Raw genomic sequence first — 13,283 nt, forward strand, 5'->3', positions numbered from 1 at the left:
TTTGTTTGTTTGTTTGTTGATGTTGTTGTTGTTGTTGTTGTTGTTGTTGTTGTTGTTGTTGTTGTTGTTGTTGTTGTTTTGTAGTTCCTTTTCTTCTTCTTCTTCTTCTTCTTCATCCTGTTCTTGTTGTGCTTCGTTCTCCTCCTCCTCCTCCTCCTCCTCCTCCTCCTCCTCCTCCTCCTCCTCCTCCTCCTACCCCCACCTCTTAACACAGTTTGCATATTTTTCTCTTCTATTTCAAGACTTTACTTATTTTTTCTTATTATTTCTTCTTTTTTCCAACGTCACGCAAAACCTTCAGAATCTCGAGGAAACCTAAACTCACTTCTAATTTTTACATTTAACTCTTCCTCAAACTTCCAAATGAAAATAAAAGACGAAAAAATAGCGAAAAAAAAATATATAAACTCCCTGGAATAAAGTTTGGGGTTAAATTTTGTTTGCACGTTGAGTTTGCGTTTGCCCATGAATGTTAATTAAGTTTTGGGGAGAATATTTTAATTAAGGAGGAGGATTATGTTATGTGTGCGTGGGTGGAGGGAGGGGATTATGTCTGGTATTTGTGGCTACCTGTGTGTATGTGTGTGTGCGTATGTGTGTGTGTGTGTGTGTGTATGTGTGTGTGTGTGTGTGTGTGTCAATAGTACTTGTGTTAAAAGTACTACGTGGCTATGCTCTTACTAACATTACTTCTTCACCATCACCCCCACCATTACTACTACTACTATTACTACTACTACTACTACTATCACTATCGACATTCCTGATAATAAAGTAATAATAATAATAATAATAATAATAATAATAATAATAATAATAATAATAATAATAATAATAATAATAATAAACCTATTACTATTAAACTGAAATCTCGCTATCTCTATTATTACCATAGCACACACACACACACACACACACACACACACACACACACATATCTGCCACACCTGTTATGGTCTAATTAAGGCTCACCACTGCCAGTAACACGTGTTCCTGTGACTCTGAAGGTTTGGTGGTGACAGTAACACCTGTAGCGGTAGATTAATTAAGATTGGGACAGGTGAGGTTAGGTTAGTTTATGTTATGTTACGTTAGGTTAGGTTAGGTTAGGTTAGATTACTTGAGATTGTCATGTGAAGTTAGGTTACGCCGTTAGTTTAGTTAGGTTAGGTTACGTTAGGTTAGGTTAGGTTAGGTTACGTTAGGTTGGGTTAGGTTAGTTAGATTAGGTTAGGTTAGGTTATTTAAGATTGTATTGTGAAGTTAAATTACTCGTATGTTAGGTCGAGTTAGGTAAGGTTAGGTTAGGGTTAGGTTAGGTTAGGTTAGGTTAGGTTAGGTCATGTTAACTTAGATTATATTAAGTTATGTTAGGCCAGGTTAGGTTAGATGAGGAAATGTTGGTTATGTTACGTTATGTTAGATTAAGTTACGTTAAGTTAGGTGAGGTATTGCTGATTAGATTAGATTACATTACATGAAATTAGTTTAGGGAATGGCTAAGTTACGTTAAGTTAGGTAAAATTAAGTTAAATTAGCTGAGGAAGCGTTGGTTGTGTAAGGTTACATTAAAGTTAAGTGAGGTAGTGGTGGTTAGGTTAAGTTCCGTCAAGTTAGGTTAGGTTATGTTACGTCAAGCAAGGTTGGGCGAGGTCAGGGAGGGAGGGGACCTGAAGCAGCATAGGGCAGGGGAGGAGGCGACTGTGTGAGTGAGCAGCTTTAGTGACCCTCCTGCTCCCCCCACAGTGCGTGACAGGAGTCGTGTGGGGGTGAGGAGCGCCTTGCCCTTCACCACGGTGCCGCCCTGCTCCTCCTCCTCCGGTGTCTCCTCAGGGTAAGTCCTCCTCTTCTTCTTCTTGTTCCTAATCTCTTCCTCTTCCTGTTTTTTTTTATTTCTTGGCTCTTTCTTTTCCTTTCTTTCTATCTTTCTTTCTTTCTTTGTACATATATTTATTCCTTTAGTTATTAATCTGTTTATCTGTTTATCTTATTTGTTTACTTTGTTTTACGTTCTCATGATATTTTGTACTTCATCTTTTCTTGTGTTTTCTTTTTCTTTACTTTTTTTATTTTTTAAGTTGTTATTTTTAAGGAAAGTCTTGATTTATCACACTTTTTCACTTTCTTCTTCTTCTTCTTCTTCTTCTTCTTCTTCTTCTCTTTCTTTTCTTCTATGTTTTTCTTTGTTAGCGTTTCTTAATATTGTCTGATATACATTTGCTATCTTTAATTAATAGCGTTTTCTTATAGACATTCTCTCTCTCTCTCTCTCTCTCTCTCTCTCTCTCTCTCTCTCTCTCTCTCTCTCTCTCTCTCTCTCTCTCTCTCTTCGTTTCACTTTATCTTGCTTCCACATACTGCTCCTTTTCACACGCTATATTGCTCCTCCTCCTCCTCCTCCTCCTCCTCCTCCTCCTTCTTCACCATCAAGCAGTCTAGCAGTAAACTCACCAACCGGAAAAAAAAATAAATAAATAAAACAAAAATTGATGCTGTTTGTTTTCCTTCGCACTTCTTCTCCTCCACCTCCTTTACCTCCTCCATCTCTTCCTCCATTAACACCACCTCCTCCTGCAGCTCCTCGGACACGCAGAGCCAGGGCAGCGGCGGCGGGGATTCCAAGAGTGACTCCCCAACTCCTGAAGGAACAAGGAAGAACGGCGAGGTGGGATCTGCAGGAGTCGCTGGTGTGAGTGTGCGCTGCGGCAAAGGACACGAGCTCTCAGTCCCTGCAGGTGAGTGTAGGATGCCGCTGAGGGATGCAGGAGTGAAGGATGTTGAGGAAGAGGTGTAGTGTTAGTTGGGCTGGTGTAGGATGTTGGGTTTAGAAGTGAAGGATATTGGAGATTGGCTGACACGCACCAATCCTTATTTTCTTATGTTCTTATGTTCTTAAAGTGTTACAGGGAACTTAACCCTTTAGTAGCATCGTTGTTCTTTTGACATTCAGGGCATGCAGTGTAAAAACATTTGCATGGACAGGAAAAAAAAAAAAAAAAACAGAAAAAAAAGAGAATATGGGATTAATTTTTGTTTTAACTAATCTACAGAACTAATTTTAAAAGACTACTGTGGCGAGATCCTTGTTAACAAGTACATCACCCCCAGTTCGAATCCCACTATGATACGTGTGCTGCGCGGGGAGAGGATTGAGGGTACTGGTGGGAGGGGGTGACGGTACTGGCGGAGGGGGAGAAAACTGGATGCATTTGGGGAGAGAAGTTATAGGGAGTCTTTAGCAATACAACCAACTTGGGGGGAAGGAGTTAATGAGTCTGTGAGAGGTAACGAGGAGGAGGGAAGGAAGGAAGGAGGAAAGGAAGGAAGGAGATTAAAGGTACCGGTGGAGGATGAAGGGTTGTGAGGGAGAGAAGAGGAGAGGAGGGGAGAGAGAGAAAAATGATGCTCAGGGATAAGAGAGAGGAAGGGAGAGGTTGTAGTTAGGTAGGGAAGAAAGGTTATGGAGGAAAGATATGGAGAGAGAGAAAGAGGAGGGTAGACAGATAGACAAACAGACAGGCAGACAGATAGACAGAGAGACGGAGAGAGATAGCGACAGATAGAAAGATGGAAACTGAGACAGACAGATAAACAGACAGACAAGCTGAACTGAACACATAAACAGCTGTAAATAATTCAGGACTTTTAATCAGTCGCCAAAAGCAGATTTTTTTTTTTTTTTTTGTAAGTAGGAGTGACACCGGCCAAGGGTAAAAAAAAAAAATTGTACTCCAAAAAAAAAAAAAAAAAAGCCCACTGAGGTGCCGGTACCCGTACAGAGTCGAAAGCGTTAGTCAAAAAAACAAAAATGCAGATAAGTGTATTTAATAGTCGGTCACATTGCAGTAAAAGGAATAATGAAGGGATATACAAACACTAAAATAACTGAGTAATCGTTTCACTTATAGCTAAAGTAGTACAAAACACTTCATTTGGTGACTAAGAATAGGTAAATGGCAGTAGTAGTAGTAGTAATAGTAGTAGGAGTGGTGGTAGTGGTGGTCGTGTGGTGATGTTACTACTTCTACTACTACTACTACTAATAATAATAATAATAAACACAGAGTCGAGCAGAAAATATATATATAATTATTAATAGCAAGGTGTTATCTAACTTTGAAAGGGATTAAACTTAAAAATGCAGCGAATAACCTTTAGGAGAATATATTTTTGTCTTGTACCTCCTCATTCATCCACGATATAGTATTCCATTATCCTTCTCTTCCTCCTCCTCCTCCTCCTCCTCCTCCTCCTCCTCCTCCTTCCTTGTCGTCTTCATCATTTTCCTTCTCATTCTTCTCATCATTTATCTCATTATTTATCTCATCTTTATCGTCATTCAAGTTTTCGTTACTGTTATCGTCTTTTTCCTCCTCCTCTTCCTTCTTTTCCTCCTCCTCCTGCTACTTTACCCACCCCCTACACTCCATCACCTGTCCCCCCCTCCCTCCCGTCACTACCTCGCCTCACCCTGACGCCTCCACCCACAGCTCGCGCCTCTGCTCCCTCCGGCGTGCGGGAGTCGGCGGCCCTGCGTCAGGAGGTGGAGACTCTGCGGGCGGAGATCACCAAGGCCCGCCAGACAATTCTTCACATGCAGGAGAGGGAGAAGAAACTGAAAGATAGGTAAGGATTGTTGTGATTGTTGTTACTCTCTCTTTCTCTCTCTCTCTCTCTCTCTCTCTCTCTCTCTCTCTCTCTCTCTCTCTCTCTCTCTCTCTCTCTCTCTGTTTTTTTTCATATTTCTTTTCTTTTTTCCTTTGTTGTAGTTTTCTTCTTCTCTCATCCCTCGTCTTCGTTCTCGTTCTTGTTCTTTTCTCCTCCTCCTCCTCCTCCTCCCTCTCCTCCTCCTTCTCCTCCTACTACTACTACTACTACTACTACTATTATGCGCTGCAAGTACATCTGTCATTATTACTACTTGAATAAAGACGAAATTGAACGTTCTTGATGATTGTAGTAGTAGTAGTAGTAGTAGTAGCAGTAGTAGTAGTAGCAGTAGTAGTAGTAGTAGTAGTAGTAGTAGCAGTAGTAGTAGTAGTAGTAGTAGTAATGATAGTACTAGTAATACCTTCCTACCTACCTATCTACCTACACTCATGCATAAAAAAATCATTAATAACTTCCATTTTCTACTACAGAACAAAACTCCCCCAATCCTTCCCCACTCACTCTCTCGCCTACCCATCTATTCCAAGCCACACTAGCAGAAAATAAATAAATAAATGAATAATCCTTCCCTCCCATACACACACCTTACCTTACCTGACATCTATTTCTGCTATTTAATCTTGTGATATTTGTTCTGCATGTGAATAGTTTTAGTAAGGCTTGTTTTGTGTTAACTTCTTGACCTTGCAGATTAAACAAACTAAATACGAACTAAAAAAAAAAAACACAGAATAAACAAGTAAATTACGTTAGTGTTCATGTAATACTAAAACAACAATAACAAATGAATGAACTGACCAGCTTGGCTCCTTGCAGGCTGGGTGACCGTGCAGCGAGGGGGGTGGAGCGAGGCAACACGCGGCTGGAGAACGTGAACTTGGGAGAGCGGCGCCCCACAGCACTAGTGAGGAAGTATGGCAATCTGTATGCTCAGGCCAGAGTGGATACGCTGGACGCCTTAGATGCTCTGCCGGACCTCAAGAACGCGGAAGAGCTCAAGTCCAAGTTGCTTTTCAGTGTTGTGGTGGTGAGTTAGTGTGTCCTTGTCTATTGTATGTATAATTGTCGTTTTATTTATTTATTTTTTTCTTATTTGTTACTTATTTGTTAGTTTTTTTTCTATAGAGATTTCGTTGGTGTTTAAAGTTTGTGTTTCTGTTTAGTGTTGTGGTAGTGAGTTGGTTTTCTGTTTTCTTGTCTACACTATGCTTTGTTTTTCTTCTTGTTTATTTACTTATTTGTTATTCATTTTTTTTATCGATTTTTCGTTGCTATTTTTTTTTATATTCTTTTTATCAGTTAGTTTCTTGTTTGTTTGGTTTTCATTGTTTTATGTGGGTGTTTAATAATCATCACTGGTTTTGCTTTATGGTATGTTTATTTATTTATTTATTTGTTTATGTATTTATTTATCTATCTATTTATATTGAGAGTGTGGTAAAGAGGGAGAAAATTGTGTGTGTGTGTGTGTGTGTGTGTGTATGTGTATGCGTATATGTGTGTGCGTTAAGAGGCAAAGTGGAGGTTCTAAAAATACAAGTTACATTCACTACGTCAACAAGTAAATGACATTACTGTATCACGTCACAACAACAACACCTAACGTCATTTCTCCCACGCACGGCACACAAAACTTCACTATTTCATTATCAATATTCACCTGTGGCTTGGCGGCAGGTTGAGGCAATGGGCGCTCAGATTAATGGTAGAAATGATGTGATGCGTAATAATCGACATTTTATTTCCAGTCAGTAATGCATTAATGACGAGCAATCTAAGATAAAAAAAATAATAATCCATTTGAAACATTTTAACATGTGTTTTTTTTTTCTATTGCTTTTTTTTTCTTTTTCTTTTTTTTATCAAGTGCTGTTTGAACCACTTCCCTTTTAGTTCCTTCTCTGATGAGTTTTCTTTTTTTTTATTCTTTATTTAGTTATTGTTTTTATCATTGTTATATTTTCACCTGTTTTACCTGATCGTTATTCATTATTTTCCTCTGTTATGATTTCTTATATTAATTTCATCTGTCTTCTCACCATTATTTATTATTTCCCTCTACATTTCATCGACATCATCAATCACTTTCTTTTATTTAAATGCTTCGACTTTCCAAATTTTTCAGTTACCCTCTTCATTACATCCATTTCCTGCATCATTTTCTTTTTCTATGTAAGAGGGAATCTGGCCAAGGGCAGCAAAAAGGTCGATAAATAAAAAAGACCCAGTGAACGTGCCAGTCCCTAAAGAAAAGTAAAAAATGGATTATTCAAAATTATGAGGAAAATTGTCTTGGAACCTCCGTCTTGAAAAAGGTTGACTGATGTGTGTGTGTGTGTGTGTGTGTGTGTGTGTGTGTGTGTGTGTGTGTGTGTGTGTGTGTGTGTGTGTGTGTGTGTGTTATGTAAAAGATGCTCTGGCCAAGGGCAACAAAAAAACAATAAAAAAAAAGAACCTAGTTTCTAAAGAGTTGTAAAAAAAGATTATAAAAAAAATTACGAGGAATAGTGAGACGAATCATGTCAAGCAATCCTCATAACACACACACTCACACACACACTCCTTCCTCACACATCCGTTTAATATCCTGCAGGATTCATCTTTCATTTCTCTTCCCTCCTCAGCTTGCCTTCCGCTCCGCCTCCTCTTCGGCTCAGGCACTGCGAGAGGAAGTGCGCCGTATCCTGCAGGTCCCCCCGCCTCCACCCACAGGAGAAGCCAAGGACACTCACCTCCTGTACGACACCAACGCCTTTTCTCTTGAGCAGTCTGTGTCCGCCTTCGTCACCGCCAACATTGAGAAGCGGGATCTGTCCAAGAATGTAGAGGTGAGGTGGTGGTGATGGTGGTGATGGTGGTGATGGGTGATGGGTGGTGAAGAGGGATGGATGGTGGTTGGGGATTAATACAAGTAGCTAAATAGTACTAGGTAAATAATGCAACTAGGCAAATACAACCAGGTAAACACAATCAGCCAAGCATAGCCAGGTAAACACAACCCCCTCACACCTGTCCGCCCTGCAGGAGGTGTGCCAGCAGATCTGGGCCACGCTGTATGACTACCCGAGCCTCAAGAACTGCGAGGGGCTGCTGCAGTACGTGAAGGACTGCGTCAGACTCGCCTGGGGCCTCAGCAACCAGGTGCCGCCCTACGTGATTGACTACGAGACGCGCACATACAGGAAGGATTACCATGTCCGCTTCCACGTGGCTGACCCAGAGTGTGACGCCATCAAGACCTACCTGTGGCCCGCGCTACTCGAAGGTCCCGGCGGTCCCTGTGTGCAGAAGGGCGTCGTGATTACGTAGACGTGTGTGCCGCGCCTGTTGTCTCTCTTGTAAAGGTATGTGGTGTTGTTGTTTTTTTTATTATGCTATCAGTTGTAGTGGTATTACTGTTAGGTATGTAGATGTTATTATGTTATTGCAGTATTCATCCAGATGTTATTGGCCTGATTATTTAAACGTGTGTGTCGCGCCTGTTGTCTCTCTTAGAACATAAGAACATAAGAAATAAGGAAAGCTGCAAGAAGCCATCAGGCCTACACGCGGCAGTCCCTGTATGAAATATACCTACCTATTTCCACCTATCGTCCCCATCCATAAATCCATCTAATCTTCTCTTAAAGCTCCTTCTTCTCTTAAAGCTCAAAAAAAAAAAAAAAGTGTGTGGTGTTGATTTCACTAGCTTGGCGTCAGTTGCAGTGTTAAATAGTGGTGCTAGCTAGTGGCATTAGACAGTGGTATTACTAGTAGATAGATGTTATTGGAATATTCACTTAGATATGTGTGTCGCCTGCCGTGTCTCTCATGAAGGTGTGTGTGTGTGTGTGTGTGTGTGTGTGTGTGTGTGTGTGTGTGTGTGGGGCTCATTACACAAGCACAGCATCACTTTGACATTTTACAGTTACAGGACTTTTTTTTTTTTGTCTTTTTTTTTTTATCATGTAGAGTCATTTAATAGTGCATCAGTTTAATTCTATCTCTGGTGTCGATGATGATTACAAAGAAGCTGATACAAGACCGTCTCTGGTGAAGCTTGGAAAGTGTGTCTAGTACTGAGAAGTTTAATGATATCTTGTAATTACTCATCCAGCATAATTGTATTTGGCCTGTTCACTCACTTATGACTACTATAACATTTTCACTATCACGGCGTCGATTTCAGTGTGTTCTCCTAGTAGCTTTGAGGATCACATCAAGTTAATAACATGTTCGTAATCTCTTGGGTAACAAAAATCATTCATTTACTCATCCAGCGCAATTGTATGTGACTTGTTTGCTCTATAATGAATAATTGGTGGGGTTTTCAATGCATCCCAATACTTGAGACTCCTGTATTGCTTTAGTTCCAGGGAAAAAAAAAAAAAAAACATTTTCTTTTTGTGCCTTATTTGATCTATAATGAATAACTTAGGTGCTTTCATTACATTCCGATACTTGAAACTCTTATGTTGCTTTGACTCAGGGAGAAAACATCACCTTCACCCGACCTATTTACTCTACAATGAGGAACTCAACGTGTGTTCATTGTACCTTCTATATTACTTTACCTCGGGGAAAAAAAAAAAAATCTTTATCTCCCTTATTAACGTGTGTTCATTATATCCCTATATTTTTTTTGCCATGTTACTTTAAGCTGGAGAAAAAAATCATTACCTGTATTGAAGGGAAACATTGGACGTCGCTAAATGCCAGAATATGAAAGAGTAAAATGCCTTAAAAGTTCCCGCCGGGGCCGCGTCAGGCAGGCGCGGCTCCCCTGGCGGGTATTAATTGTGGATGTATCACCTTTCCCTAAAACTCAGATTTATTGGTAATTGATGAGCGGGTCTTACTATTGCCACCACGAGCACCTGACGGGAGAAAAATAGTCACCTGACACCACTTGAATGACCGTGCTGGCCTCCATTCACCTTTTGTTCATTTGTGGAATCCTCTTATATATTTCTCTTGTGTGGAGGGGCGCGCGGTGGACAATTTTCTCTTTTTTTTTTTTTTCTCCTCTTTTCCAGCCACAAATAGGCATCGCTTCCATTACAGCCAATTAAAAAAGGGAGGATTAATTGTAGCCACTCACTCACATAACGACCAATTCCCTTTACAAAACACGAGGCACAAATTCACATAAACAGTTTCCCAGAAGTGATTAAATGACTTTTCCTCGTGGCCTCATTCCCATTACGAGCTGTGAAATGGAGAGGACCTTTTGTTTCACTGCCTCGTTCCTCCCACAGGTGTGTTCTTCTGCTGGCTGTTGCTGTACATACCCTCGACGCAGGTACGCACCACCAGGCCACGAGTACCGCGCTTCTGTACCTCTTTGCTGACGGTGCACCAAGATACACGCACAGAAACCCAGCAGAGAGGGAACTGTATGTGAGCTTCGTTGCAAAAGACTTCATGCTGTTGTGTAAATTGAAAGCACGTGAAAGTCTGGACAATCTTGCCTTGAAAACTGTACCAAGTTGCTTCCCACTCGTGTCTTACCTTGAGGATCTTAGTGGTAAAGGTGATCACAGTTCTGCCTTCATAATTGTGAGGGACTCGTTCACCTGTGTCTTGCCTTCATTAAGTGTGGAGTGTTAAACGCGGTCGCAGTCTTTAAAGTTCATGTGTCTTATGTTTAATGATAGTAGTAAGGTATGAACAGTCTTACCTTCATTATTATGGGAAGTGTCTACCTGTGTCTTACCTTTATAAGTGAATAAGGGTAAGGTGTTAACATTCTTACCTTGTTAAATGTGGAATTGTTTACCTGTCTTACCTTTAATGTATATAGATAAGGTGTCAACAGTCTCACTTGATAATTATGGGAAAGTTTACCTGTGTGTCTTACCTTTAAAATTGTACAGTGGTGAGATATCAGCAGCCTTACCTTGATGATTATGACAGAATGTTTACTTGTGTCTTCCCTGTAAAAGAAAATGTAGCGTTAGACGTGCACTGCGCCTCCTCAACACACAAACACTACAAACCATCGCCACTTACAACGACAAAAAGAATGAGTTTTTTTTCTTTTACGTTTAAAAATAACGTCAATATTTCCTATACATTTAATAATTCCAGGTGTTTATGAGCACACCTGTGTAACCGTTAATGACGAAATGAGCTGTAATTGGCAGCACTTGCGACACTTTGAAGCAACTGGGACACATTACCTGGCATAAGTATATAATCAAACGCACTCAAGTCACCCCCATATTTTACTAATCATTTGCTCTCCACAGCGGATCATGACACTCATACACACTTATACACACTTATACACACTTACATAGAGTCACACCTCATACCCTGACACACTCCTGGCAGTACATAGGCGCACGCAAGCACGCACGCAAAGTAAAACTATCAGTTCCCAGCAAAAAGAGAACAAAAACAGCTCACTTCTTTTGTACATATCACCAGAGGGTCTTTAGCTAGAGAGAATGTATTTTATGTATCATTTCTGTATGTATAACTACGTATGTGTTAGGTGTACAAAGTGTATAAGGTGAAGGATTGGTACAGGTTTAAAGCGAGTGTCATGCAGTGAAGGTTATGAGTCAAGTGGCAATGTTCTTCTCTGTGTTTTGTGTTTCCCTCTAAAATGTAACTCCCATGACTCACCGACAGCCTAGGAAGTGTGATGAACGGAGTAAATTGTGGAGAGAAAGCGGAGTAGAGTGTGCTTTTTTTGTGTCTTTCCCGCGAGCTTAAGTTCTGTGATTTGCTGTCAGAATAAAGAAAAAATGAAATAGAATGAATGGAGTATATTGTGGAGAGAAAATGGAATCGAGAAATAATAATGAAGATAAAAAGTAAAAATGCGATGAATTTTCTCGTTTTGGTGAATTTTTAAGCTTAACTTCTATGATTCGCTGTCAGGATAAGAAAAGAAAAGTTGAATGAACGGAATAGACTGCGGAGAGAAAAATGAAGTAAAGAAAATTAAAGAGCAAAATAAAAGTGCAACGAATTTTCTTGTCTTTAGCTACCTGATAGATTTCCAACAGAGTCAAGCTTGAAGGGAAACGCAAAGGACAGTAAAAATTAATATTTGACTCGACTCTTAAACTTTCGAACTTACCTGCGCTTACCTGTCCCATGTGTCAGGTAAGGCAATTAAGGCACACTTGGCTGGTTATTTGTAAGTTATAGTCGGTTTGTGTGTATATATTTATGCGTCCTTTTATACTTTTGGTGTGTGAGTAGCAGAGAGTGGCGGCGGCTCCCTGTGCAGTGTTCAGGGAGCGAGTCGTTTCCTTAGTGTTCGTGTGTTCGTGTGTTCAAGTCAGTGCGTCGGGGTATTAGCGAGAAGAAAAGTTACATGTGTCTTAAATTTGTAAGTGTAGTGTATTATGATAAAAAATAATGTTTGGGTGTTTAAATTAGGTAGCGAATGACTGATTGACTAATTGGTTGGTTCAATGACTGGTTTAAGGCGCCACAGAATCCAGGCCACACGGCGCCATCATTAGGCAGCGAACACCTCCCCACTGGCCCCGTGAAGCAGCTCGCGTGTACCTCTCCCGATCACTGCAAGTACAAAATTTGGAGAACAGCTTGTTTTGATCATTCTATTCGACTCCGGCAAAAATGTCACGGTAGGAGTACAGTAATTGTTTGAATGAAAATACTAAACTCAAACAATTGCCTAACTCCTTGAACCATGTCACTGAAGAAATACAGGTGTTGGAGTGAAAAAAAAGGAGATATCACATAAACTCGGACGTCGCCTTATCCTTATACAAATGTCAATAAGAAATACAATTGCTGAAATAAACAAAATCAAAATCAAAACGAACAAAAAAAATTACTTACCCCAGAAAAAAAAATCAGCAAAGGAATACAATTACTTGAGAAAATTATCTCGTATTTCGATAACAGATTCTTACACTTGCAATTTCTCCCTGTTAACTTCTCACCACTGACACTTGCATCCATTAACTGTCTAGCCTTCCCTCTACAGCTTGACTCCCCCGCCCCTCCACACGCCGCGGCTGTCTATATAGAGATACCGCCAAGGTGTTTTCAGCATATTCTGAGTGAATATACGAGACAGAAACACCGACTTTGATGCGCAGTGAAGTATAGGACACGAGTTTACGACCCACGATTCTGCGCCGGAACCCTCGCGTGACGGAAAGCGAGGGCGACACCTGGCGAGAGAGAGAGAGAGAGAGAGAGAGAGAGAGAGAGAGAGAGAGAGAGAGAGAGAGAGAGAGAGAGAGAGAGAGAAGAAAAAAGACTGCAGGTGTTGGACTGAAAAGATGAGGAAACTATATCCCTCTCTCACTCTCCTCTCTCTTTTCTTTTTCTCCCAACTCCTCCACCTCCGACCCTTGCTCCACATCGCCAGGGCTTCCTTCCCCTTCCACCCTTTCTGATGTGCAAGCGGAAGGGCGTCTCCCACTCCTTCCCGTGCCTTTAATATGTACCTTCTTCCCTCCCCTTCCCCCTTCAGCTCCTCCTCCTCCCCTTCTTTCCTCCGTCAGTTAGAGTGAGGGGAAGAAAGTAAATAAATGAATAAATCTTCCTAATCTTTATAAAAGGATGCTGTGAATATTAAGAGATGTAAAGGCAATGGATGCAAACTTATTGAAGATATTTGTAAAGTGGCAGTTTTT

At 40.6% G+C, this 13,283-nt stretch overlaps 1 protein-coding gene across 1 annotated transcript in view; it reads left to right on the forward strand.

Moving 5' to 3' along the window:
* Positions 1-12,886, forward strand: part of LOC135112348 (uncharacterized) — a 159,163-nt gene extending 146,277 nt beyond the window's left edge. Inside the window, exons 3-9 of the mRNA XM_064026714.1 lie at positions 1,747-1,834; positions 2,578-2,735; positions 4,491-4,626; positions 5,488-5,698; positions 7,296-7,499; positions 7,696-8,015; positions 9,909-12,886. Coding sequence (XP_063882784.1) covers positions 1,747-1,834; positions 2,578-2,735; positions 4,491-4,626; positions 5,488-5,698; positions 7,296-7,499; positions 7,696-7,980 — 1,082 coding nt within the window. The 3' untranslated portion in view covers positions 7,981-8,015; positions 9,909-12,886. The remainder of the gene's footprint in view (positions 1-1,746; positions 1,835-2,577; positions 2,736-4,490; positions 4,627-5,487; positions 5,699-7,295; positions 7,500-7,695; positions 8,016-9,908) is intronic.
* The last annotated feature ends 397 nt before the right edge of the window (positions 12,887-13,283 follow it).

Source organism: Scylla paramamosain, chromosome 23, assembly GCF_035594125.1.
Source record: "Scylla paramamosain isolate STU-SP2022 chromosome 23, ASM3559412v1, whole genome shotgun sequence".
Classification (NCBI taxonomy): Eukaryota; Metazoa; Arthropoda; class Malacostraca; order Decapoda; family Portunidae; genus Scylla; species Scylla paramamosain.